Raw genomic sequence first — 27,658 nt, 5'->3', positions numbered from 1 at the left:
AAAGATAATATATGGAAGTAACATATATTTTTGTATGGTTTTATTTTTCACATGTTAACCATTGCCTGTTTCTCATTCTACTTTTCTCCCAATACTAGTTTTTCTTTGTCCTGGGACTCTGAAAGCTGTTGGCGATCCTTCCTTTCTATTTGAAGCGGAGCAACAAGCCGGTGCCTGGTGCAAAGACCCACTGCAGGCTGGCGACAAAATCTACTTTATGCCTTGGACTCCTTATAGGACAGACACTCTCATTGAGTATTCCTCCCTGGACGACTTCCAAAATGCACGGCAAACCATCACCTATAAGCTGCCCCACCGAGTGGATGGGACTGGATTTGTGGTCTACGATGGCGCCGTATTTTTCAACAAGGAGAGGACCCGCAACATTGTGAAGTTTGATCTGCGGACTCGAATCAAAAGCGGGGAGGCCATCATCAATAACGCCAACTACCACGACACATCGCCCTACAAGTGGGGTGGGAAAACAGACATTGACCTTGCAGTAGATGAGAATGGGCTGTGGGTGATCTACGCCACGGAGCAGAACAATGGCATGATGGTGATCAGCCAGTTGAACCCCTACACGCTACGTTTTGATGCTACATGGGACACCGCCTACGATAAGCGCTCAGCCTCCAATGCCTTCATGGTTTGTGGAGTACTCTATGTGGTCCGCTCCACCTATGAAGACAATGAAAGTGAGGTCAGCAAGAGCGTGATCGATTACATTTACAACACCAAACAGAACCGTGGGGAATTCGTTGATATCCACTTTCCAAACCAGTACCAGTACATTGCAGCTGTGGATTACAATCCGCGAGATAACCAGCTCTATGTGTGGAATAATTTTTACATCCTGAGATACAATCTGGAGTTTGGCCCTCCTGATCCAGCACATGGTAAGAGCCTAGTCCTGCAATTCTTCATTTGCAGACAATAATGTTAAATTGCTTTTCTGAAATAGTTGCTGTCAAGTGCGCCTTGATATTTCTTTGGTATTCCCCATCTATGTATCAAGTGTCACAGCTGACTGATTTTTAATTTAGAATCTAATATGTGCTAGATATGTTACGGAAGCTTTGGAGTGTAGGAAAGCATCTCGGGGGTTGAAGTGTGTGGGGCTCTGTGGTAAACAACACCTCGAAGCCAGTTACCATATCATAAGGGATCAGTATCTCAGGGATTTGGGGAGGTTTACCATCCGGGCGTTCCCTGAGTCCTTGGTGCTAAAGCCCAAGGGACCTCTGCAAGCATAACCCTTTTTTAAGAGAGAGTAAGACAGGGAGAGGAAGATATATTATCAATTCTGAAAACAAACATGCCAGGACAGGTGCAAAGTCTGGCTCAGGGCAAGGTTAGATCATTCCCCAAGTGATGCTGGAACTCCAAATCTGCTATTACAATGATAAGTAAGTCTCAGATGGTGGATTCTAAGGATTCAAGCCTCTGCTTCTAAAAGAAGGAGTAAGTAGACAAAAGGAAGAAGGATCAATCATCCAGGGTCACATCATCAGCATATGGTTTTAATTTAGCTGTCAAGAGCTGAGAGGAGGCTAGCCTAGGCATGCGATAGTCCTTTCACTGAGAATATAATAACAGTAATTATCCTAATCCCTTCCACACCCAGAGTCCTAATTCCACATAATGCTCAACGCTACCAATGATGAGCCATAGGGGTCAAGCAACTTTTTTCACAGATTATCCCAGAGCTCAATATTTATTAATGTGTTTGCTTGACCACTTTTGCAATGGTAGGACATGGCCTCGGGCTGCTAAATTGGGTTCAACGAGTAGAACTGCATCAATCTAGCATGTTCAGGTTTGAAAGAATTAACTGTAACGATGAGTGGAAAGCCAAATTATGACTTTAAAAATGACAAGTAATTTAGAACCTTTGAGGAATGTGAAATATTCAACTGTATTTGAGTAAAGCCTTTTCATTTGCAGACAGCTTCTATTAAAATGACCAAAATCACACCTTTAATCCTATCTGGAAAGAAGAAACAGAGCATATCTTTACATGCCATTATGTGTTTCTATTTAGTAAAAATGTTATCCAGCAGTCAATTAATAGTCTGCACAACAGCCTTTATTTCGAGCTTGATTCAAAGCTTGGTTATTTCAAAGCTGTGTATGGACAGCCTGCATAGTTCATTAATTTGTTAATTTATTGAATGGACCTCTATTAATGTAGGAGAAATCTGTTAGGCTGCATCCACCTTCAAATAAGACTACCTTATGGATATTTGTGTACTGTGTGCATACATGTGTTGGAAATATACCCAGTGTTTATTTACACAGCCGTCCAAAGCAGCACCCGAAGGAGCCCGCTTCCCTTCTTGCAGATTAGGTTCAGAAATATAAACTACCTGGCATACTGTATTCACTCCTCGGGGCTTTTGTATTCACACATCTTTATTTTTATGTCAACGAGGACTCTGTTCTTTCTTCCTGAAAAATGAGACGTGAGACCTGGTCCTGCTGCTGACTAATGTATGTTGAGCTGCAGTCGATGGGTGCAGGGGAGAATGGTCCAGGATGATCATCAAGATGTCAATAAAGTTGTCCTCCCACATGGCTGATGATGACACATAAATGATGGCACTTTTTTCTGGCTGTCACTGGATGCCCCTCTCTGTGATATTTTGATGCTCGTTTTAGTGCCTGCTTCGCTAGGCTCTGAAACAAGCTATCAGGATGCTTTTGTCGTGTTAGAAGTCAAAGGAACTTGTTTTGAACATTTCAATTTCTTTGTTCCAAACATCACAAGCACATGTGAAAGCGTAGCACATCCAAAAAGTGTCATTTGTACAAAAGAGCATGGATAATTGTTAACTTAGATGCCAGAGTGGTGTTAATTGTTTCATGTTTTTCCCTCTAAAAGTAAAAGAAAGATCTGCATGTTTTTCCGTTAAACGCAGAATTTTCTTCGCAAGCGAATGTCAAAGCATGCGCAGAGGATGAGTCATCTGTGTAATTGCGTGGGGTGAGATTGAAACTGTAAGCATTTTCATGCATATCCTACTTCCTTTTTCCCCATATTTCAAGTGCACAAACAACTCTGTCAAATGATTTGCTCCGTCATGGAAAGCGCTCATATCAAAGTGATGTTGAGACCCTCTGCGGCAGACAGTTGGGTTCTTGTCAAGTCCAATAATGCTGCTCGTGTCGAAGCAAGATCATCTCTTGTAGGATTATGGGCGAGTGGATGGGGTCACATCCAACAAGCAGCTCCACTGGAAGTGGACATTAAATGGGTCAGTAAGTCCTTCTCTTGGCTTTCACCAACAGCCCCATAATCCACTCATTTAACCATGGCTGGATGCCTGTTTTTCCTTCTTGCATATAGGAGCTTATAAAAAAGACATATTCCTTTGTCGCATCTTTAAAGAGGGATGATTAAATTGATTTAAATGAGGTATTCCCAGAGAAAACTCATTATGCACCAATTTCTATGGACCGTTTATTCATGCCAAGCTCCAATATGTGGCCTCAAACCACCGAGTAAGCATACGGAAAGCTATTTTTTACCACAAGTATGCACAAACAGACTTTATTCACTGCCTCAATGGGACACAGGTGGGCCTCGAAAACCTTTTATTTATCCCTTGTCGCAGAGTTATATTCTGAATAACTTCCGTATTAAGGCCCCCGGAGCTGCAGTTAACACCCACACAAATCAAGACCTCCTCTTTAATTGTTCAAATGTCAATACATTTGCATACAGTCTCAATCTTTGCGCCCCTCCAAATTATACATCTGCAAGTGGGGATTGTAAAGAGAGAGAACGACCCAATTTGTTGGAAATGATAAGGCATTTCTCACACGACATACCAATTAGCCAACAAAACCCTGCATGTGGTCAAAACAATGCCCTGTAGTTTGTGTGTTGTGGAAGTGCTTCACAATGTAAAAAGGCTGAGCTGTTACAGATGCTTGTGAGTCACATGCATTAGCAGTCACCCCAGAGAACCTACCTCTTACAGTCTTATGAATATACAGCTCTCTAATAAGCACATGATTCATCCCTGTCATCTGCAGTGCTTACACAAAGTCTATGTGTGCATTGCAACATTTAGAGAGAAAGCAAGGAAAATGGAAAAGGAAAAAAAATAGAGATATGGATACTTTTAACGTCAAATTCATGCTTTCACGGTCATCTGAGGCGCTCAGGTAAAGTGGCAGAGACTTCTGTCTGCTACATGCTCACCAGTCGTAAAGGAAAAGGGATCAGGATGTGTTAAAAACGACCAATTTGTTTGTTTGCCTTGACAACAACTCCCCCCTCCCATTTCTCCTCAACCCCTTGTCAGCTGCCCAAGTGGACACAGCATTGTGAAAGGAGAGGATACTGATGTGGAAAATCACCCTTTTTGTGTTTGTTTTCTGTCGTTCTGTCATATTCTTCACCTCAGTTTTTCTTTCTGTCAGCTTCCATCTTATTCTCTATGTCTTCCATATCTATTCAGTTAAGTTTCCTGGTTTCTCTCTTCCTCTTCTTGTTTGCCCTCTTTCTTCTGTCTCTTTTTTTTATTTCTCTTTAACCCTTCTTCCCTTTTTCTTCCGAGTCCCCCTCCTCCACAAACTGTGCCCTACATGTGGATATTTGGATTCCTGTGCATGTGTGTCAATACATATATCCGTCTGTTTGGCTTCCCTGCTGAAATCAGGCTAAAGCTGTGGTCAGGCTGTTCAAATCATGCCCAGTGAAAGCAGTGCATACTAAATGACAGGATTTAAGTAAATCCTCAGCTGTGCCCTCTGGGAAACTGTACGCACACAATAACAGGACAAACTGAGCATTCAGATCAGGGATCACACGCTACCCAAGTTTGTCATTCAAAACTATTCATCCACTTGGGGAACAGTTAAAAACACTGTGCAGATTGAAGTGACATTTTTCCTCTGGTAGATTTTGTTTTGGACTTCTCTTTTAACCTAAGCTGCGATTGCACTCATTTTCAATTAATTGTGCAAATCATGAGATGAAAACTGAGGCTAGGTTGTAGTTGTTGCCTATCAAGTTGTCGATTCGAGACCTTTCTCTGGTTCTTTCTCACATCTTTTCCTGTCGAACTTAAACTCCTGTTGGTTGTTGTCAGGATAACACTGATGTTGACTCACTACACAATCCCATCCAGCAAGGAGCAGTCCAAAGCAAACACTCTACTGCAAACACACAAATCTATGGGAAAAAAAACACCCAGAATTTGTGTAAAAATCACCCAAAGCGGTGGGAGCAGTGGCAGATATATAAGTCCCTTTTTTTTTGTTACAGCACTTCAAAAAGACCCTGAGTCAAAGCATTTCGCTCAGCTTACTTATAATGGTTTGAGCTTTGTTTTGTGGGAGCTAGGAAGAATTTCTGAGACGTTAGAGCTGTACTGGGGAGTATATTTCCATCTTGAGTCCTCCTTCTTTACTGCTGGACTACAGGATCTCCCTATATGCCAGCTTCTATTCTTTATTCCTCCCCTGCACCCTTTTTAACCACACTTTATGGCACACTGTGACGTTATTCTGTCTACATTGCGACCCACTGGTCTCATACTAGGTAACAATATAGGGGTGAATTTAACCGAGGCGATAAAAGGGGGGAAATCCCACGATAGGGATTTACAGTCTTGTTCACAATGTCTTTGATATTACATTCTGGGATAATACCTGGCCTTCACAGTGTCTGGTGTCGGTAAAGGCTATTCAGCACGGGGCCAGGAGGTCACCTGTTTTCCTCTGAAACCCGATCATGATCTCTGCCGCTCCTCCTTCGCAGTTGTTGCCAGACAAGCTCGAACATTTTCCCTAGAATCAAGATCGTGTTTTCTCATATTCCCAAGCTGCTAGTTACTAGTTCCCCCGGAAAGTCTGACCTGCCGATGTTAAACTATTGCACACAGCGCGTCCAAATGATTTTCACTGACAGCCAATAAGTATGTGTTCAACACCAAACTCAGTGTTATGATTTAAAATGTCACAAAGAGTTGTTATACATAAGAAAGAGAGAAGTGGGGGGTGTGATTATGGGTACTCTGAGCCCTATGGCCGAGGGGATCCACTGTCTCTTGGTTGATTACAGTCTGACTGTGAAACAAGGCGTATTAAAGAATTATTACTCACACATCACAATGGTCCCACATCACTTGCTGACACACGCGTTTGAGGAGATTTATTTCACACAGGCCTGATTATTGTGTCTATGTGTTCCTGTCTTCTCTAATCGGGTTTGTGTTACTCACAGCTGTGTCTGTGTGTGCATGCTTATGATTTTGCATCTCTTTGGAAGTGTATCTGTGTTTGCATGAAGACAACCTCCTGTGTGCGCCGCATTAAATATCAGTCTGCTCAGCACACTTAGAGTTAACACTTGAAATTTGAGGCACGTACAGTACAGAGAAAGCTGCAAGGAGGAGGAAAAAAGCAGCAGGCTGTAGTCTGGCAGCTGCTATGTCTGTTCTCTATACTTTGGTGTCATTCTGTGTGTGAGTGTGTATATGAGTGTGTACATGTGTTTTTAAGCGTGTCTGTGTGGGTGTGCACATTGCCTGTGTCTGTATGAATCAGTGAGTTTGTATTGTAGGGAAAGAGAAATAACAGGGGTTGCCGTAAATAACATAATCCAGCTTTTAGGTTTGGTTCCCTAAGACATGGACATACATATACTGTATGCAGTCTCACAAGGACATGACTCATGGGAAATTATATGAATTGTCTCTCAGCTTTCTTCATATTTACAGCTGATACACAAGCAATCATATGCCATGTTTTTCTCTCCACATCTACAGATGCTGAGCGGAGTGACGTGTAATCCAATTTCCTTTGTGTATTATTGTTATTATTTGTAGATATCAAAATGCATCACAAATGCATATTAAATCATCACACCATTTCTTACTCAAGAACAGCTGCATTTCCATATGAACTTAGAAGCAAGGGTGCATCAAGAAGAGATGCATGCTTGAAGCGGGGATATTTTCAGAGGCGGCATTAACAGGGAAAATAATTCACACTTTGTGTTTTTCACAGTTCAACACCTTGTTTCAATTAACCTACTCTCTGCGCTGTATGAATTGAAAGCTGATGGGTTACTCATTTATTTTCCATCCACTTCATTTTCTAGGTCCCCTCATAAAGACTGAGCATGGCCTTTTCCTGACAGCAAAAAAACAGCCTTTGGATGTTTGTGTTTCCCCTGGTTCGCTAACTTTTCTGTTCCTCTTCTATTTAGGAGATTACCACCCAAGAGCAACATTAACTGTGTACATAAGACATGATTATTTTACCTTAGCCAGGACTAAGTCTCCCACATAATGGGAATAGGAGGTAAATCTTCCAAGCAGCCTTGCTTCACATCATCACCAGATTATTCATCGACAGAGCAGAGGATGGAGGAGGGGACTTGTGAGGACTATTAATTCCTTTGACTTTCTTTTTTTCTTTTTTCTTTTTTTTTTTTTTTGACAAATTAGCTGAAACAAACGCTAAATGTGTGTTCCCTAACCATTCTTGCAAGATAAACAGCACCTGGTAATGTGTATGTAACATTACCCTGATGAACAAGCATGCGGTGCCTACTGAAAGTGAGGCCATTAAGTATAATATAAAAGACACACACGCTGTCAGTTTTCATTTGTCATCGCGGCATGACGACTGAGTCCTTCTAAAGTGTCATCTTGGCTCTGTGCGTGTGTGTAAGTGGGAGTGAATTTGTGTGTGAGTGTGTGTGTGTGTTACTGAGTGCTCCTATCCTCTCCTCTTCTGGATTCCCATCTCATTGTCTGTCATCAATCCCAGACCTCTAACCCCAGTGGTAATAACAGACCCACTGAGATACATTCAAGTGCAACAAAGGGGGGGCGTCGAATCACACAAAGAGGTTATGAATAAGTCTGTCCCGACTATCGGCAGTACTTTGCAGAATATCACTCCACACGCTCACACTCTATGACAGCTAATTGAAGGTTCCCCTTGGGCTGAGTGCAGCACAGACATAATAATCAAGGATCCTGTCCTGTTTTGTTTTTTTGTGATATAGCCCAAATCTGGGATTTTGCTTCTTTTTGTCATAATCAAAGGACTACATGGAAAGTATTCAGCTGTTTCCAAAGAGGAAAGCTTGAATGCTGTTATAATGTAATACTGCTCTTTTCCTGTTTGTAAGTTGTATAAGCTAAAGGTATCCAACAAATCACTCCTATTATCTTTTGTCTGGTTTGATCAGCATCTGAAAGGACAGTAAGTAGGCCCAGTGAGCATCTGGATAAACTCTGGTTATTTGGTGTTGGGGTTAGGTTAAGTTGCACCAACATATTTGATAAAAAATATTAGCTATAGTCAAACAACAGCTAGCTTACATTGGCATTCAGCCACTAACTAGCTTATATTGCCATTAGCTAGAAAGTAGCTGAAAGCTAATACAACCATTGTGTCGTTTAACCCTATAAACACATTGCGAAATGTAAATTACTATAAATAAGTTCTTAAGAAATGAACTTACTAGCCAACTTTATGTTAGCCTGAGATAGGTTAAATACTAATGTGAGCTAGGAATAAGTTAATGCAAATGTACGACAGTGATTTGTTAAAGTTAATGTAAGCTAGGACTTTGTTAAATGGTAGCTTGGGTCCAACCTGTAGCTCCTTTTCCACATGTCAATCCCCACTCTCTCTCTCTCTCTCTCTGGTTTCCAAATCAATCCACTGTCATGTCAAATAAAATCATAATCATCATAATCATATATCTTAAAAATAAGGTAATTTATGTTGGAACTTGGGTAGATGCTAATGTTGGCTAGGAATTGATTATACTAATATTAGCTTAGGAATGGTTGAATTTAAACGTAAGCTATTAGTTAAATGCTAATGTAAGCTGATAATGTGCTATTTATTTGGTTGTTTTACATAAATAAATAAATAATGTCCATGTTCCTCCAGATTTTCCATTTTAAATGAATGCAAAGTGGTGAAATGTCAGAAACCTTACATTTATACAATTTCAATACTGGAACCCTTTAATACAGGAGTAAAACAACTTTTTAGCTGTCCAGCCTGAGTATTAGATCAGATGAAAAATGGCTGCCATTTGAACATTGTCCATGCTATGCATCACAAAAAGTATGGAACAAGGCTGCTACAGCACTACGAACAGACCGATACTCATCCCTCACAGTGACTACTTATAAATGTATCCACAGACATCTCTTGGAAGAAGCCACTGCCCAAGCCAGGGGGAGTGTCTGTTTTAATACCTTTGGGTTAATTCCACTCAGCTCTCATTGGATCAAATTAAACTAAGCTATGGCAGAAAGGTAATACGATTATTGTGTTGCAGGCAGGATTACTGACTGACACGCTATATACACAGGAACAGCAGTGGTCAGAGAGGTTGCATTGTTTATGCAAGAATTCACTGTGGGAAGTATAGCCCGTGTTCACATTAACATCTCTTCCACAAAGGAAAGAGGATTAGTTTGCATTATATACATGCAATCCTCTGGATTATTTTAGACCTTTAATGTATGTCATTTTCATCACATTACTTGTTAATGGAGCTCTTTAAGGTATAGCTGGAGTCTATGATGTGAACAACCATTTTTTTGCAATGCCGTCACAGTTTTTCTGTGTCAAGCAGCACAGACATCGGCTCAGCAAATCTCCGAAAGCTGCAGCCAGACAGTTTGCTGTGGGGAAATCCCTCTCCCATGGAATGTTTTCTTTACAGTTAGAAAGCCAAAGCCATTCGTTATAGCCTTGTATTAACTAGGTCTAACATTAATTACCCTTATATTTATTTACCTCTGACAGCAGGCGGCAATGACAAATTAGAACAAACAGCTTAAAATACTTTTTTTTTCATCTTGTAGCTAGAGCATGGAGCTCAATATCAAAACGAGCCATGACAGGCAGCCCTCTGGAGTGAGGGGTGTAAACAAGATACAGTTGTTAGTTGACATGCTAAAGGAATGCGCTTGGATTACAGCGCATGTCTCTTTGATTTATTAGCCGAAGGTTGTAGGGGAGCATCATCTTAAATCATGCCTGCCGAACAGCTATTCATTTTCATTTTATTTCTGTCTGGATTCTAAACTCCCCACCCATGGAGAGTAGTATCTTATCGTTATCATCTTTCATAGTTTGGAAATGAGAAACTTATAAAGGGCCTCACAGTTTCTTGGGAATCTTCTGGAGGTTTGCCAAGCAACCCCAGACCAGATGTTCAAAAAAGAAACACAGATAATCATTTACAAAGGATGTCCAAACACATTAATTTCCTTGGGATAGGGAATGTAAACCTAACCAGAAATTTGCAATTTCTTTTGAGCCTATTGCTTTCACCTCAGAGTCATTTTAGTGTGTCGTGAAGAAACAAGGGTTATAGCAATAAAAGGGTATTGGTGCAGAATAGACACAGCCATTTCTCTCAGCCAGCTAAATGCTGGTGCTGAAAGGACACTAAGCACAGGTTGTCTTTCAACCACTGTGACAGGCCGTGCAGCGAGAATTTTACTGTGTTGAGTAAAAGATTCAGGTAGGGGAGGAGGTTGAGGTGAAGCCAGCCAGCCAGCCAGCCAGCCAGCCAGCGAGCAGGCTACCAAGCGAGCCACATCTACCTTCAGTTCAATGTCAAAACAGCCAGTCAACTGTGTACACCTTCACATCAACTGCTTGTGTGTGTGTGTGTGTGTGTGTGTGTGTGTGTGTGTGTGTGTGTGTGTGTGTGTGTGTGTGTGTGTGTGTGTGTGTGTGTGTGTGTGTGTGTGTGTGTGTGTGTGTGTGTGTGTGTGTGTGTGTGTGTGTGTGTGTGTGTGTGTGTGTGTGTGTGTGTGTGTGTGTGTGTGTGTGTGCGCGTGGGGAGAAGCTCACTGAGTCACCTTTCCGCTGGTCAATAGAGCCTAATTCGCCACAGGTATAGCAGCCAACCTTAAAGGTGATTTCCCTTCAGCTCAACCCGCAGAAGCCTATCATCCATAGCTGGAGGCCTATGGTGCTAGTACTAGTGTGTGTGTGTGTGTTTGTTGGGGAGTCAGTGGGGGGGTTGCTGCTATCTGCCGGACCCATTATCCAATGGAGGCAATAGAAGTGAAGGTGTCACCGCCTGGGGTCTGGCTGCTTCTCAAATCCTTGGGAAGACAGATGTTGTCTTCTCTTCCTCCAACTTGGCCCCATTGTTTGCAAATTTTCTTGTCATCATCTATGTGTGCCTCTATTTCCCACCATCCCCCTCTCCCTCTATTCCACTGTCCTGACGCCCTCTACTCTTTGGATCTCCTTTTTCCGCCAACTCCATGTTTTCTCTGCTTGTTGTTGTAAAGAGAACTACTGTGCTCAGCTCGTACAGTGTAACAGCACCTCTTCACATTCTCTGCATGCTCTGCAGGCAGCCTAATGGAGGAAATCAAAGTACTCAAATGCGATTAGATCCAGCATGCACATTGCATCCCAATCAGATCTTCTCTGATTGATATAGCTTATCCTTTTAAATTCATACAAATATTGTTTTTAAAAGGGGTGGGGGGGGGGGGGGGGATTTATGTCAAATAGTTAGTGTTGATCAACATTTCATCTATCAACTACCCTATGTTCCACTCTTGTGAAATGTAATTAGATGCCTCTGGTGTAGCACATGAAAAATGTCTTCATAGTTTTTCCTTAGTGGCTCATGTTAAATGTAAGGAGTGCACTACGTTCTCCTTTTCCTGCGACTGAAACATATTGTTTTTGCCTGAGGCATTGCATGAGTTACTGCACACCTGCTTTATCAGGGTATGAGTTGGAGCAAGAAACAACTGTAAAATGAATGTTCAGGCACCGTGGCTACACGTAAAGGTTCACTGTTGCTCTAGTGAAATTTAATCAGCCATGCCACAAAAATCTCCCAGGCAAGAATGATTGCCAGGCAGGAGGATGTTACTGTAATTATTGTCTTGTTCGCTGCAGACAGAGAGCCTCAGATAAGCCGTAGTCAACGGGAAGGCAAATACGCTTGTTGCACAAAGCACTTAGCAGCAATTTACACAACAGGATACTTGGATGTATAAGCATTACAGCGTTTAACATGTTGAGAAAAAAAAATTTGGTATGTTACAGGGGGCAGCATTAAAGTTTAGTGGCACGAGGACATCAGTCCGCCAGAAGGTAAAGGTTTAAATGCCTTACAGAATATTATTTGTCTTCCTTTTGCACCCTACGGTGGCGTATATATGAGCAGACAAACTTCCATTCCTTTTTTTTATCTTTACGTATTTAATGTTTTTACAAAGTCTGATAAATACTGTATGTGCCCTTGTCAGAATCAAACATAAATCGGGGAAGCTATCATTTTATTCTATTAAATCCCAGTCCTCCACCTCACCATAATGCTCTGTACCCTTCATCTCTTCTCAGCACCGCCTCTGTCAGGAGTCACCACATCCCCTCAGCCTCAGAGAACTACAACCACCACCACGACAACCACAGCACACTGGGGCGTGGCCAACACCACCACCACAACAGGGCTCAAGGAGGGTAGCAGGGGAGCGCCCAAACCACCTCCTGTGATTCCTCAGACTACTTCCCCTCCGCCCCTGGAGTCCTTCCCTCTACCTGAACGTTTCTGCGAGGCCAACGAGAACAGAGACATAATGTGGCCCCAGACCCAGAGGGGCATGCTGGTGGAGCGACCTTGCCCCAAAGGAACTCGAGGTAAACAGAGCTCCCTCTCACCTCAGGGCAGTGTGCTTGCTGTTTTCAATATGACCTGAGGCGTCCCATGAGAATGTCCCTGAGTTTGTAAGATTTGGCTGATACTCTTGCATACTTTGATCTCTTTCTCTGTAAAAAAAATAAAAAATAAAAAATGTGCATCTAAGTCAGTGTTCAGGGATATGATGCAAGTTGTAAGCTGTGCGATTCTATATCAAAACATGATTCAGTTGACTATGGCAGAGATTATGTGGTAGAGCAGATGTTTCTCCTGCATCATGCATGAAGACTCGCATCCCTCATTTGATTGTGTGTGAAATCATGTCAGAGTTCCTCAGACACACATCTCATTAGAACAAAACAAATTGAATTCCACTTTGTTAAGAAACACAGGGGCAAGCATAGTTATCTGGCAGGAGAAAAAAAATTGACATTGATGATTAAAGTTTTCTATGTCCAACAGTTTCCTCTTATTTAGGTCTTATGTAGCTTAAAACAGTCCTGCCAAACAAGAATCATGAAAGACAGACTATCCTTTAGGGTGGATTTTCTGAGCTTACACAAGCACTCTATCCCTGGCTTCACATTTGTATAACGCGTATGAATTTGCATGTTTGTAAATGTCTTGGTTGTTTTTGCTTTATTTTTCTTATCTGTGTCCTTGAACTCAGTTTTCCAGATAGGGACTTCATGAGTATGGGGGGTGGGGGGGGGGATTTGACTTAATTGAACTTGACTATTCTGTTCTTGTTTTCCCTGTTAGGCACTGCCTCTTATTTATGTGTCCTTTCCACTGGGAGCTGGCACCCAAAGGGCCCTGATCTCAGCAACTGCACCTCCCACTGGGTCAACCAAGTAGCCCAAAAGGTTTGTATGAGCTGTGCATCACTGTGTTTTTCTGAAGTGTGAAAAACATGGAGCAAGACAAAGTAATGGGGCTGGACATATTAGCATTTTTCTCATTTTATCAGTATAAGATCCCCATCTAAGATCAACAAACTAGTAAACAAACTGCACACAGTCTCATATGCACTCTGCTCAAGAAGTCTATGTGTGCTCTGCAGGTGATCATAGAGACACAGATCTGTTGTTACGTCTCTCCTTAAATGTATTGATTTCAGTGCAACACGTGTTAAATATGAACCTTCTCATGCTGTTTGAATGAATTTGTGCAGCTCATTTCTGCCTATGTTATGCCGCGCATAGTGTGGCTATGTCATAACACCAAATCTTCACTATATGAGGATAACCTGATGTGATAACAGAATGATAAGTGGCATTTTTTAAACATTGTGTCGTATGGGTGACTGTAGAAAGGACCTTGGTTATTTAACAGTGTAATAAGTATGTTTTCATTTATTTACGTGCATGCTGCTCAAAGGGATCTCAGTCAGCAGCACAGAAGCTCGCCCTCTCCAGATTAGTTACTATGGTTACAAGACGCTCTTTGTCTGCCATTCAAATTTTGCCCTGACCCCTCTATTTAAAAGAATAAAGTCACTTCTTCCCTACATGACCATGTGTCATATTCAGAACATATTTTTACAAAGGCATTTACAAACCAAAAAGTAAATCCAGTCATGTCATACAAAACTACATATTAACTACACATTGGCTTCTTGAATTAAACTGCAGCTAGAAATTCTCCCGGGCTAAAATATTGAAGAAACACAACAATTTTGGAGTCCACATGTTTGTTTATGTACTCAGATAAATGTATTCATCAAAATTGCCTGATGAATACTCAAAGATAATTCGAAAAAGACAAGGCAAAAATCAGTACATAAGTTGATCAGAATGCGGGACAAGTAATGTTTGATGCTTAAAGAATTCTGGGACAGACCTGAAGACCCCCTAACCTGATGGTGCCAACTCTACAACGGCAAATATTGAACTGCTTTTTCATCCTTTGCAAATCACATTCCTGTATATTAGTGGTACATACTTTCATGTAACCAAGTTCTGTTCCATTTGTTGTATTTAACCCTAAGGTTAAAGGATACACTTCTGTTAACAATACTTTCTTTTAGCCTTTCGTAATGGTGAAACAGGATAAAGAAAGCAGTACTCTGCGTCCCAGTCTTTTTTTACTCACTGCGGGGTAAAGAAACCATGGCAACTTGTCTTACATAAAGAAAAGATAAAACCCCCTTTTCAAATCTGGCATTTCAAGGACTCATTCAAGTGTGATTTGATGTTAGAAACAGTGCTGTAAAGAACCCTCCAAGTCTGTCTTTCTGCATTCTTGTGATCAGTATTCACTCTCTCTCTCTCTCCCTGCAGATCCGCAGCGGCGAAAATGCAGCTAACTTGGCCAACGAGTTAGCCAAGCACACCAAAGGCCCTATCTTTGCCGGGGACGTCAGCTCCTCTGTGCGCCTGATGGAGCAGCTAGTGGACATCCTGGATGCTCAGCTGCAGGAGCTCAGACCCAGCGAGAAGGATTCTGCAGGGCGGAGCTTCAACAAGGTGACCACATCCACCAAGAGAGAAAACAAAAACTTAAAAACAAAAATGCAACAATTGAACTACAAAATGTGCTATTCTTTCTCTTACTGCAACATTTTCAATGAAAAGTTTAATACTTTTCAAAGACAAAAGCAAAAGGGAAGACAGCGCACCTTGAAAATAATACCTCTATTATGTGCAGTAGTTGTTATTGTCACTTTCTCTTTCTTTTCATGTTCAGGGAAGCTGTAAAACTGAAAAAAATACAAAAGCAGTGATTTCTCACTCAAGCACGTAGCAGAGATCTATATTTGTACACTTGTGGTGTTGGCCATAATTTGGAAGTGTAATACTCCTACAAGATGTTTGGAGGCTTTGAGAGGAATATGTAGCATATTATTACTCTGTTCTTCAGCACTTTAACTCTTCAACCTCCAATTTGAACCTGTGATTCAGCAGTTAGTTTGCATATCAACCACTCCGTCAGGATCTTGTTTCTGCAGAAACTTTTCTAAAGCTCATGAACTGGTGCATATCATGTCTATCTGTTCTTTTTTTTCTAATTATAAAAGCTTCAAAAGCGAGAAAGGACATGCAGAGCATACATGAAGGTACTGAAGCAATGCTTCTGCCCACTCTGCTTGCAGCCACCCCCCACCCCCAATTCCTGTGCTACTGTATAAACGCCCCAGCCCAAGTTCAGCAGCATGCACCCTCTGCACTGTCATTTACTCCCTCCTCCCTGCTTTTTTTTTTTTTTTTTTTTTGAGTAAAATTGCATAACACACAGATACAGTTTTACCCGAAGTATTTTCTAAAGTTGTCTTCAATTAATGACGTGGCTTCTTTACATGGGTGTGTACATGTCTGTGTGTTTCATCCCCTGTTTCTATGCATTGGCAGCAATGGTTTATTTTAATTTATTTTCCCCCTATTGTTTGTTTTCTAAGTGTTTGCTCAAGATTGCACGTCTGGCTGTGTAACAGCACAACTCAAACAAACATCCTGTTCTTACATTCCTCTCATTATTCATTTACTGAAGGATTAGATGCTTTGTTGCATTTTGTTTTATCACTTATATTAGACATGCTTTCAATATAAAATGATTCTGAATATTGCATCAAACATTTCACTTGTTAATAAATGAAACCTTTTTTTCCAACTGACCTTTTACTACATGTTTAGTAAAATTATTCTGGCTCATGTTTCACAAGGACAAAGGTTTTAGGTCATGGAAGTCATTTGTTTCGTAAATTAAAGGTGCAAATCTTCGACTCTATCTGGTTAATTGGGTTGGCCAGGTCAAACCATTTCCCCTCTTTTCCTAAATGCTATCAGGGTTGGGTTCAGTATTTCGGCCGTACATATTCCTCAACCATTAGGGAGATCATTGTCCTCTACCTGCCAGTAAAGTCACCCCCACAATCCAGATCTCTCCTTTGGGACGGCATTTAAATGAACCAAGCTAATTAGGCAGTTAACGTCCATGAGCTTGTAAAAAGACTCAGAGAAAAGGAAGGGAATTACATGTATGTGGTCACATTTACTCCCCCAAAATGAGCCACAACAGTAGTTCTTTGTGCCACAACATACTGTATATGTTTTAGAAGTTAGGACAGTGTTGGAGAGGAACTGTCTGTGTAAAACTCTGTGTTTATTTGGCGAATGACAGTGTTAGAGGATATCATTGAGTCAGCAGTATCTGACATCTGCCATACTTGACGCAACATCACTATAGCTGCGCCCCCCCGCTCTCTCTACCAGACGTTCCCGCAGACATTGATTACCTGATTAGACACATTGATTTGATTATTTCCTGAAGAAAGGACTGTGTCACCTGGATTCTACGCCCAATTTATCCGCAGTCTTCCCCGAGCCGTTCAGACAACAGAGAGTGTAACATTGGAAAAATGTTTACAGTTCCATCAACCATCATTTAGTCTTACACATATTTGTGTCGTTTTAGCATTTTTTGTTTTAGCGTGATTATTTTACAGTTAATTATTTGCACTTGAGTATAAGAAAACAAATATTTCTAAATGTTGTGCTTAGCTGTATTTAGAGGACAACATTTCTATGACTTTGAGCCGGCCATCTCTTAATATGTCAAAAGGGTCAGTAGACTCTGACCCTAAGAGTCCGCCCCGCTGCAGCATCCTCTAAACAGAAACTGAATATTCAGCATCCCCAATAGCTCTTCTCTTCCTCTGCATTTTCATGATCAATGCAAATGCAAATAACATACTAAATCTGTAAATACCTCTACTGAATGAATCCGTACTTAAATAATAATTCAAAATTAAATGTTCTTTTGGCTTCTTCTTTTTTTTCATCATGGTCATTTTAAGCTTCACAGATTTGATGCTTCAGCTCATTGTTTCATCGGTGTCATTTATGTGTTTGCATGCCACTGCTGATGATTGCCAACATTCGTCTTTCTTTTTTCTGAGTAACTAAAGTATCTTTCGTTTCTGTTTATTTGTGTGTGCTTCTTTAAGGCCATTGTGGACACAGTAGATAACCTTCTGCGCCCAGAGGCCTTGAAGTCCTGGCAGGACATGAACAGCACGGAGCAGACACACGCAGCCACCATGTTACTGGACACTCTGGAGGAAGGGGCTTTTGTCCTTGCCGACAACCTAATGGAACCTGCCATCGTCAAAGTTCCTGCAGACAATATAAGTAAGTAAAACTAGAGCTTGTGGTAAGCCAATGTCAAGTGTTCTCTATTGGTGCTGGCTCCGTTAATTTGATTGCTTTCAATTCATTGAGAGAACAACACTTGTAATAGTAAAACAAGGCCAGCGCATAAAAAAGTGCTTTGTTTTCATAATAAGCGTTTAAACCTCGAGGGAACAGAAAAACGACGCATATTAGGTTTAACGAGTCGCTTACTGACAAAGTGATGAATATCAGACAATTAAATAGACTGGATTCTCTGATTGCGCACACTTAGTTTATAAATGTATGTGTCTAGACCTTGTAACTCTATACATTAATGTGAACATTAGCCTGCTGTGCAGTCAGAAAAAAGACATTGTTTATTCTCAGCCTCCTCCTACTAATAAGGAAGGCTTTTCCTGTGTGTTTGAACTGTTTTATTCATATTAGTAGTAGGGGAGGGGATGGGATGATGACTCTGTGATTGACACTGTATTGTGCAGCTCACTCCCACAAAGTGTTTGAGTCGTTGCTACATTCTTTGGTCCGTGTCAGCATCTCCGTTTTTCTTTTTCTTTTTTTGTCAAAATGTCAGGGACAAAGCTACAGCATCAATATTCTCTTTGATTTTTTTTACTCCATTGCTCTGAAGTCCATCAGTCTGGATTGACTCTTATCTTATCCACTTGTCCTTCCATCCCTTTTCCCCTCACCTCTCTTCATCTTACAGTCCTCGATGTGTACGTTCTCAGCACAGACGGTCAGGTCCAGGATTTTAAATTTCCACAATCCAGCAAGGATGGTATCTCAATCCAGCTGTCAGCAAACACCGTCAAGCTCAACAGTCGGAATGGTAAGCTCTATTGAACAGCTTGAAACAACAAGACAGAGCATCAAAGTGCTTATTCTATGCATGAACAATTTCAAAATAAAGCCATGAGTGTTTGACTTTTGCTCCATTTTTTTGTAACTGAAAAAAGAGAAGAGCCAGAGTAATTGTTACGTAATGATAGAATTGATCTATATAACACAAGCATTGAGATTTAAAATGAGAGTCCACTTTATATCTTTTCAGTATCTAGTTCTCATTTATCTATTTGCCATCAAGCAGATATTCTTTAATAATGACTATTGAAATGAATTGTAGTGTAAAATTATTTTGACTTTAATTAATAACTTTTGTGCTTATTTTTTCGCCATTTTCTTTCTTGATACACTGTCGAAATTCTTCTGGAAGCATGGAAGCGTGCTTTTTATTTTTTCTTCATATTCTAATGACTACCCTCATCTTTTACTCGTCAGGGGTTGCCAAGCTGGTTTTTGTGCTCTACAAAAACCTGGGCCAGTTCCTCGGCACGGAAAACGCCACCATCAAGATGGCCAACGAGGCTTACGGGCGCAACGTGTCGGTGGCCGTCAACTCTGACATCATCGCTGCCTCGATCAACAAAGAGTCCAGCCGTGTATTCATTAACGACCCAGTGATTTTCACCCTGAAGCACATCGATGTGAGTGTCCCCTGCTGGAGTGAGCGGAGAGGTCATATTAAAGAACACCAGGAGGGAACTTCAGGATTAGACAGATCGGCTGTTTAAATTGTAAATGTCTGGCTAGGTCAGACGGCAGTTTATTTAAGTCATTGAACATCAAATTAAAGGAGTCTTCAGAACCTAAGTGAATTCTTAATGAAAACTAATTCTTTAATCAACATTGGGATATAAATGATACCCATTTTCTTTTATAGTGGTGGAAATTAACTCCTAGATTAGCCGTACAATCTAGGATGAAATTACTGGAGCGCCAATTATCTTCCGTCTTTTAAAGTTGTCACTGGAGTTCCCAGAGGGCCGCGCGTGACTCCATTCTTTATCAGAGAAATTGTGCAATTCCTAAGACATGATGCCGTCAAACAATTATGCCTCTCTATGTTATTAAGGCCTCGTACACCCAGACTATGCTTCGGTTGATTTGGCAAGCATGTGCCAAATGAGATACAACATATGAATTGCTTCATAAGAGCTGTGGAGTGAAAAATCCTCATCCATATCACTGCGGAGAAATACTTTGTATGAGTAGGGGGTAAATGGCCTATGTGTTCTACATGTGCTTCAATTTCAGGCAGTCAATTATTTGGACACTTAACCATATCTCTTGTTATCTGCAGATGGAGCGCTACTTCAACCCCAATTGCTCCTTCTGGAATTACTCTGAGAGGAGTATGATGGGCTACTGGTCCACCCAAGGCTGCAAACTCCTGGACACCAACAAAACACACACCACCTGCTCCTGCAGCCACCTCACCAACTTTGCCATCCTCATGGCGCACAAAGAAATCTCAGTATGTCATTTATGTCCTACTCCTAGGGCCTTCTTCTTTAATATCCAGCTGTAGTATTTAAAACTACTGTTCTGTTGTTCTGTTGTAGAATCAATCTGCACGCACTCTTGTTTCTTAGGTACCAACTTCAGCAGATTACAATAATCACAGCGAGGTTCAAATGGAATATGTTGTCATTACTCTACTGCTTTATTTATTAGCTGTTTGATGTAGTTAATCACTGTTTGACAAACATCATATGCTCAAATAACTAACATTTTTTTCTACTTTTTGTAAAATTTTAATATTTAAAGTAATCTGACAATTTGGTGTGCTTTCCTAAAATAAGGCCACGTGTACTTGAGCTCCTCAATCAGAATGAATGGTTTCAGCATACTTGTATTTTTTGTTTGTTTTAGAAGCCTTAAGAGGAGAATGTATCCAGTTCTTCTAAAGAGACAATTTAAAGTCAGAAATACAATTATGTGTAAGGGAGAGATGTTTTCTTTCCATTAAATCCCTTTGTGGTCCCTTAAGAGAGGTCTTTCAAATTGTAACACTAAAGTAACTGTAATACGATAAAGGGAGTTCATAGAATACAGTTTAGTTATGAGGTCACATGGGTTTGAAATGCTCATCACAGAGCTGATTTAGACTTCACCTCTTTCTTTTCACAAATATGTGATTTTTTTTGTAACCTGTCATACTGTTTACTCTTTACGTGTTCCAGGTTAAGGACCGAGTGCACATTCTGCTTCTGACTGTCATCACTCGAGTAGGGATCGTCGTGTCCCTCGTCTGCCTTACCATCAGCATCTTCACCTTCTGCTTCTTTCGGGGCCTGCAGAGTGATCGCAACACCATCCACAAGAACTTGTGCATCAATCTCTTCATTGCAGAGTTAATATTCCTAATCGGTATCGATATGACAAAACCCTGGGTAAGCTGGAACAATTTTTCCCTATTGATTTGGTTTTGATTTATTCCCTCTCGCTTTATCTTGTCTCACCCTGAAAACAAAAGTAAAGACCCCTTCAGAGTAAAATAGATGAGACTCTAAGCTTTGTTTGTTTCCAACCTTCCCTGTGTGTCCCTGACATGACATGAGTGGGACAGCACCATTAATATAGATTACTAAGGGGCCGTGTCTTCCGCTTGACAGCTCTTTTTTCCTCTTTCACTTAAAGCCACTGTTGCCATGGCGAAGTCAGCATCAGTACCTCTTTTTTCACCTACATTTTCCCTCCAATCTCCCGAAGCACAAAAACAATTTTCTGCATACAGCTGGGAATCAAAGCTGAGCTGTATGATTAAATCTGCACTAACCTTACAATATGATTGCCATTTAAATTTCTACTGTGCTGATGGAAACTTAAACCTGTGCATAGTCAGAGCCCATGTGGTGAATGAATATTCATTACCTTTTTACAGCAGCTTCACCTAAGTGTGATCAACCGAATGGTTAATGCTGCAGCAGGGAAAATCGCCTTTTCACTTCGTTTTAATCAAAGATGGGATATGTGATTTATCATTTTCAATTTAGAAAGTGCAGTGGAGATACCTCCTGTCATGTTTAAATCAAAGGTGGCCCCTAGCTTTATATAAAGAAAAAAAAGGCCTTTTTGGCAGGAATGGTAATGTTCTTGTTTTTCCTAATTGATTTATTTTTCTGTTTCAGATTGGATGTGCCATCATCGCAGGGATCCTCCATTTCTTCTTCCTGGCTTCCTTCTCCTGGATGTGTCTAGAGGGGGTCCAGCTGTACCTCATGCTCGTGGAAGTTTTTGAGAGCGAATACTCACGGAAAAAGTACTACTACGTGTCAGGTTACCTATTCCCTGCCATCGTGGTCGCCGTCTCTGCAGCCATCGACTACAGCAGCTACGGGACAGAGAAAGCGTAAGCGCTCCCTTCTGTACAAATCCTTAGAAATGCAGAGCCAACACACTGGATGCGACACTACTGTGTTTGCTTACCTGCTGTGTCTGTATGTGGTAGCTTTTGAAAAGAAATCTACTTATCATTTCTGCCAGCGCCTTTTGTGTCTCTCCGGAGACCACCTCCAAAACATTTGAGCTCCTCTTGGCCGGGTTGGACAGCTGCTCAATTTTTTATGTCATTTGAAAGTGGCTGACAGACTCAACACTGTGGTTTCAGGGGGGCCGCGGCTACATTAATGCCTTTCTGCTTAAAGACCCTCCTGTGACCTCTTGTTTGTAAATGCTCTCTTAAAGAGGAGAGCACTGTGAAGAAAAAGCCTTTTACATAGATTAATGGCCAAATCTCAGCTAAAAACAAGCTATCAAGAGGGGCTACATGGGGTCTTCTCTCTGTGTTCTACACTTGTGTTAATGCTCAACCTGCAACTTAACATTTAGAGCAGATCGAGTGAAATACTGACAAGAAAGTACACTGTAAAAATGTACAAGAATGTACATGATAATTGTATAATCAAGCATGGCACATAGCACTCTGATATTGTTTTAATAATAATGCTTTTCTCAGCTGAAGTGTGTGTGTGTGTTTTTGTCACAGGTGCTGGCTAAGTGTGGACAATCACTTCATATGGAGTTTTATAGGACCTGTCACCTTTATCATCATGGTAAGCCGTTTTATTTTTCTTTGAATACTGCGAGCGACGAAGTGAGGCAGAGACTCAGAGACAGAGATGAAAGAGATGAAGGAGGCAGATAAAAGAAGCGTGAGGGTTGAACTGAAGGAAGAGTCAGACAGATTTTTTTTGGCTCCTCAGTGATGACAGGTTAATTTTACACCAAAGACGGATTTCGAGGTATTCGACACTTCTCCCTGCCGCTCACCTACTGACAAGGATCAGGATGTGATAGTGTACCTTAACCTCACGTTTGCACATCTCCCATAAAAGTATTACTTTGCGGACATTGCTGCGTGCCCTTCAGGTTTTTATCATAAATGACCTAAAAAGAAGTTTCAAAATTGCCTTAAGATGTGCTTACCCAACACTGTAAGATGACACTGAAACCTCACATAAATCCTTTTTTCCACCTCTGCCTCCAACTCCTTCTGTGTTTGTCTGCCTTCAGTAAACAGCAGATGACACTAGTGCGGAGCAGAAGAAAAGCAAAGGCACCGCTCTGTTTGGTCAAGGACTGTCAGGGTGAAGGACATACAGGATATCATAATGACATATGTCCCATTGAGGCATGCAATTATTTACTGGTCATGACATTATTATCTCCTGCGCCATCAGAGAGACTCGGAGGAATGAGACCTTAGGGAGTCTTGCCTCCCTGTCCAAAAAAAAAAAAAAGAAAGCAAAAAGAAAGACATAGCAGGTGGTATTCCTCACATATAGCCTCTCAGCCCAGCACACCATGTATTGCATTGCCCTCATGCGCACCAAGAGATGAGGGAGCTCTGCAAACCTGTCTTGCTGCTGCTCTGCAAGAGAGGACGGTCGGTGTTTGTTCAGCCCTGTGTTCATTATCAGGCATAATGGTTGGCACTGTATCTACAGATGCAGTGACCTCTGTTGAACATCAAACTGACACTGAAAATATACAGTAGAGACAGGGGGCACCCATGTCAAATTCCTGTGAGCCATTTGCAGAGCGCTAGGAGATTTCAAAGTAAAGATATAGCTGGGCTCTTTGTCTGTGTGCTAGCAGAATAAATAAAAGACAAATCTGCTTGCTGGACTGCATTTCAGAGTTTTCACAAAGAGGAACATGGCCACTCGATGTCGCATTTAAAAAATGGAGGAGAAAGCACACAGACAACCTGTGTCGGATTGAAGCGCACTTGAGTAAACGTTGCAACGCCTGTTTCTTTTTTTGTTTTCACTCTTGTTATTTTGCTCAACACTCGCCTTGAACGTGTGAGCTTATAATTGAGGGAAAAGCTAACATTGTATTAAAACAAACACATTTTTCCCTGTCTCAGCAAATGCTCTGTCAGCCACACAGGAATATGTTTCCTCTACCTAAATTGGACCCTCATTGTTTGCCAATCGTGCCGTTGCTTCTGTTATGATTTGCATGAAAAATGCGTCTGTGGTGGAAATGATGATCAGGATCCCGGCGGTGATGACCGCAGAGACAGAATCATGACCCTGTGAGGAGCTAATGTATTGTAGTCGAGCTAATGTGTGACAGGAATGAGGTTCTGCAGCACTGTGTCAGGCAGCACACACTGCTTCTCTGACTCTGTGCAACAATTGACTCAAAAAGACAAAGTACTGTGGAAAGGGGCGTCTCACGGGACTGTGCAGGAGCAAGGTTTGTCTGCACCATCCGTGACCCTGGTTTCTCTACAAATTGGCTGTGTCCTTGTCAATGAGGGAGAGAGTAGGAGAAAAGGCACACGTGCAGAAGGAAAGGGAAGAAAACATTGTTGCCTTGGCTCATGTCTGGAACCCCACCCGCCACCCAAACTATGTTTGTGCCAACTAACATTGGTTTTAACCGAGGGTGGTCATGCTATTTTCTTATCCTTTTGTTTCTTCTTTTTCCTTTCTTGCTTTCCCTGTTTTTTTTTTCTTCCTCTCCTGGCTGAATCAGGCCCTAAACACGGACAAAAACAAAAGCTGGTGGGAAGCATTTAGATCTATGTTCTCTGGCTGAGGTTGCCCTGTCTCTGGGCACAGGGGGTATTAGCTCCATGAAAGGGGGAACATGGAAGTAATGAGTGGTGGGGGGGAACCATTAGTATGCTTGAGATAGCTTCAAAACAAGGCCTTTTGGATCATGACATGTCGCAAGCAGTTCTTATCATCTGGACAGCTCCATCTGCACCTTTAATATTTTATCCCCTGCAGTTCATTTGGAGTTCAGTGTGTACACACTCAGTCCACTTCAGAAAAAGCTTTCTCCTCGGTCCCAGCGTGCCGAGGTGCTTCTGCATGGCTTGCACCGATGATTCAGAGACAGTGTGAAGGATAGAGGCAAGACAGCTCTGCTCCGGCAAAGGGGGATCCCCCCAGGAAGGGCTGCGGAAGCATGTAGGTGGGGGTGGGAACATGTGCCGTGCTGCTAGGTTGCTTTAAACTTCTGCGTCCCTCTCCTCTGTCTCATTGGATCCATGTCACCACTCCAGGCTGTGTGAAAGGCTTTTTGAAATGTCCTCGCCTTCCTTGCCCCCCAATCCCCTCCCCCACTGTCTGACTCATGCAGGCGACTGATAGAAATAACGGCTGATAGCTGCAAAACACAACATAGTTTCAGTGTCGTCTGTGATATAAAAGAAGATTTTTTTTTTTTTTTCACTCTTTTCTTTCCACTCTCTTTTACTGCCCGGGTTATTCTGCACGGCTCCATGAGTTGATTGCATGTGGAGGGGCGATGTATTGATCACAGGCTGCCTTTTGATAGCAGCGTGCACCAGAACATGGAGAATTTCTGTTCAAGAGTGAATATCCCTGGTCTGACTCCGTCTCTCAAAGGTCATTCATTTATTTCATGCTCTCATGCTGGCTATGTGTCGCCTTTCTCCGCTCGACAATATCTTTTCGTTCTAAAGACGACATAACACTAAAACTCACAAAACACTTACAAATAATCCCTTTTGTAGAAACAAAAGCTTTTCTAGGTATGTTGTATTTTTGTAAATACATTTGTCTGCTGCATTTCATTACTGACGTCCTTTGACTTGCACTACTGGAGGCACCAATTTTAATGTTTCTATCTAAGATATATTCAGACATGCCTGGCACACAGTCTGTTTCCTCTGCTGTGAGTGTATGTACATGCTGTGTCAGGGACTAGTTTGCCCCAGAATAAATGTTTTTTGAAGTAATTTATTTGAAGCGGGCTCCCTGCTTGCCCATCCAGCCTTTTGTGTCTCTAAATCATGCTATTGATTTTGAAGGTACTGAATAAACGCACCGAGGAACCCAGCACGTAGTATCCTTGTATCAACTTGATATGTGCCACTGGCTCCCTTAAGATTTCTTTCAATGAAACAGGCAACCAAACACAACCTCACCTTCTCTCCTCCCTTCTTTCTCTTTTCATCTGTCCACACAGAATAATCTAACAAAAATAGACCATGTTCCCTCAAGCCTTTTGTATACCTTATAATATTTCACTATGTGCATAAAATGATATGCAGTTGTTTCCTAAAACAAGACTCTCTCTTATTTCTCCTTCAGACTGCTGCTGTGGGGCTGTTTCTTCCCTTTTCCTTTTTTTTTTTCTTACTCTGATGGATTTTAATGCATTTCCATGCTCTTATTGATATAGAATGACACTAAATTTGGCGCCAGTCGGACTGTCTGAGCCTGGCTGGAACGATAGATGTTTATTGGATTAGTCTATGGACCTGCAGAGATTCGAAGGCTCTCCTCTTTTAATACATATAGGCAAATTAACAGGTTTTTTTTCTCTCTCCCTATGTCTGCTACATCTTGAGTCGTACATCTTCATGTATTAACACTGCCATTACTCTGTTCTGACAGCTCAATCTCATCTTCCTGGTCATCACAATGTACAAGATGGTGAAACACTCGACCACCCTGAAACCAGACTCCAGCCGCCTGGAGAACATAAAGTAAGTAAAGGGTCGTATTCTGAACCCCCTTATTCTCCTTCTGATTGGTATTATAACTGGTGCTGTTCTCCCACTAACCCCAGGAACTAAGGCTCTTTACTCTACTTGTGGCAATGATTTTTTCCTTTATATAATCACGTTTCATGGAAGAAAACATTACCTTCCCACCTCCAAAACCAAGCCCAGTTTACCGCAATAGCATGAGTCTACTTAAAAATATATATATTTTTTCTTTATTGAAATTATTTACATCAGATTGAGCATTTGATTATTTTAACTCCAGAGGTTTCAAATGTGCCACAGTTTCAACTCCTGGCATGACTTTACCGTCAAAATGACTTTGCAGACTTTGTGAGTCGTCTTGTTGTTTTGCTCCCAGCCACCAGCCCAGAATTGCTCTAGCATGACACACATCACTCTCAGGCTGCGACCTAACCATGCGCTGTTCGCTCTGCAAGGGCGGGGTAACAGAGTAACAGCTTCCATGTGTGTTTGCCGCTGGAACATGTCAAACCTCTTTTTAAAGATCCCAGAATCAAATCCCAGAAAAGGAGAACATTCCTTCCCTGACCACCACCACCACCACCACCTCCCGCTCTGGTCGAGGCTTTCTGATGCTTCAACATTTATGACGGGTTTTTGCTCCGGGAAGAAAAGCAATGTTTGCTGAAACGCTAATTGTTTTGTTTTTTTGCACTTTCATGAAAGCAACATCAACGTTTTCTGCAGGCTGGATTTCAAGGCCGACTTCCATTTGAGGTTATTTGGTTTTAGTTGCTTACAGCAACATGTCAGCATACACAGATATGTGACGTACTTCAACTCTCACCAGTCTGTGCGGGAGCAGTGGAGTTTCTATTTTCATCCAGTGTATGTTATTTTTCATTTTCCTTAATGAATGTGTGCAGCATTAGGGCAGTGTGGTAAAACTGCAATCAGGAAGAACAGCCAGAAAAGGCTTCTCTGGACTGCTTGGTTTATTTGCGATAGACTACTCCCTTATCAAGCAGACCACAACAGAACACGCAG

At 41.6% G+C, this 27,658-nt stretch overlaps 1 protein-coding gene across 32 annotated transcripts in view; it reads left to right on the top strand.

The window, feature by feature from the left end:
* adgrl2a (adhesion G protein-coupled receptor L2a) overlaps window positions 1-27,658 on the top strand; it is a 153,798-nt gene that overhangs the window by 116,650 nt on the left and 9,490 nt on the right. For 24 of the 32 annotated variants that reach the window (XM_061033663.1, XM_061033674.1, XM_061033675.1 and 21 more), the window contains 13 exons: window positions 99-899; window positions 12,382-12,678; window positions 13,442-13,545; window positions 14,962-15,147; window positions 15,699-15,737; window positions 17,625-17,808; window positions 18,518-18,640; window positions 19,090-19,295; window positions 19,952-20,125; window positions 20,835-21,044; window positions 21,783-22,003; window positions 22,640-22,706; window positions 26,538-26,629. In XM_061033663.1, the coding sequence (XP_060889646.1) occupies window positions 99-899; window positions 12,382-12,678; window positions 13,442-13,545; window positions 14,962-15,147; window positions 15,699-15,737; window positions 17,625-17,808; window positions 18,518-18,640; window positions 19,090-19,295; window positions 19,952-20,125; window positions 20,835-21,044; window positions 21,783-22,003; window positions 22,640-22,706; window positions 26,538-26,629 (2,704 nt within the window). The remainder of the gene's footprint in view (window positions 1-98; window positions 900-12,381; window positions 12,679-13,441; window positions 13,546-14,961; window positions 15,148-15,698; window positions 15,738-17,624; window positions 17,809-18,517; window positions 18,641-19,089; window positions 19,296-19,951; window positions 20,126-20,834; window positions 21,045-21,782; window positions 22,004-22,639; window positions 22,707-26,537; window positions 26,630-27,658) is intronic. The other 8 variants (XM_061033692.1, XM_061033668.1, XM_061033690.1 and 5 more) reach the window with 1 other exon arrangement.

Source organism: Labrus mixtus, chromosome 3, assembly GCF_963584025.1.
Source record: "Labrus mixtus chromosome 3, fLabMix1.1, whole genome shotgun sequence".
Taxonomy (NCBI): Eukaryota; Metazoa; Chordata; class Actinopteri; order Labriformes; family Labridae; genus Labrus; species Labrus mixtus.
This window is presented reverse-complemented; position numbering and strand designations above follow the sequence as displayed.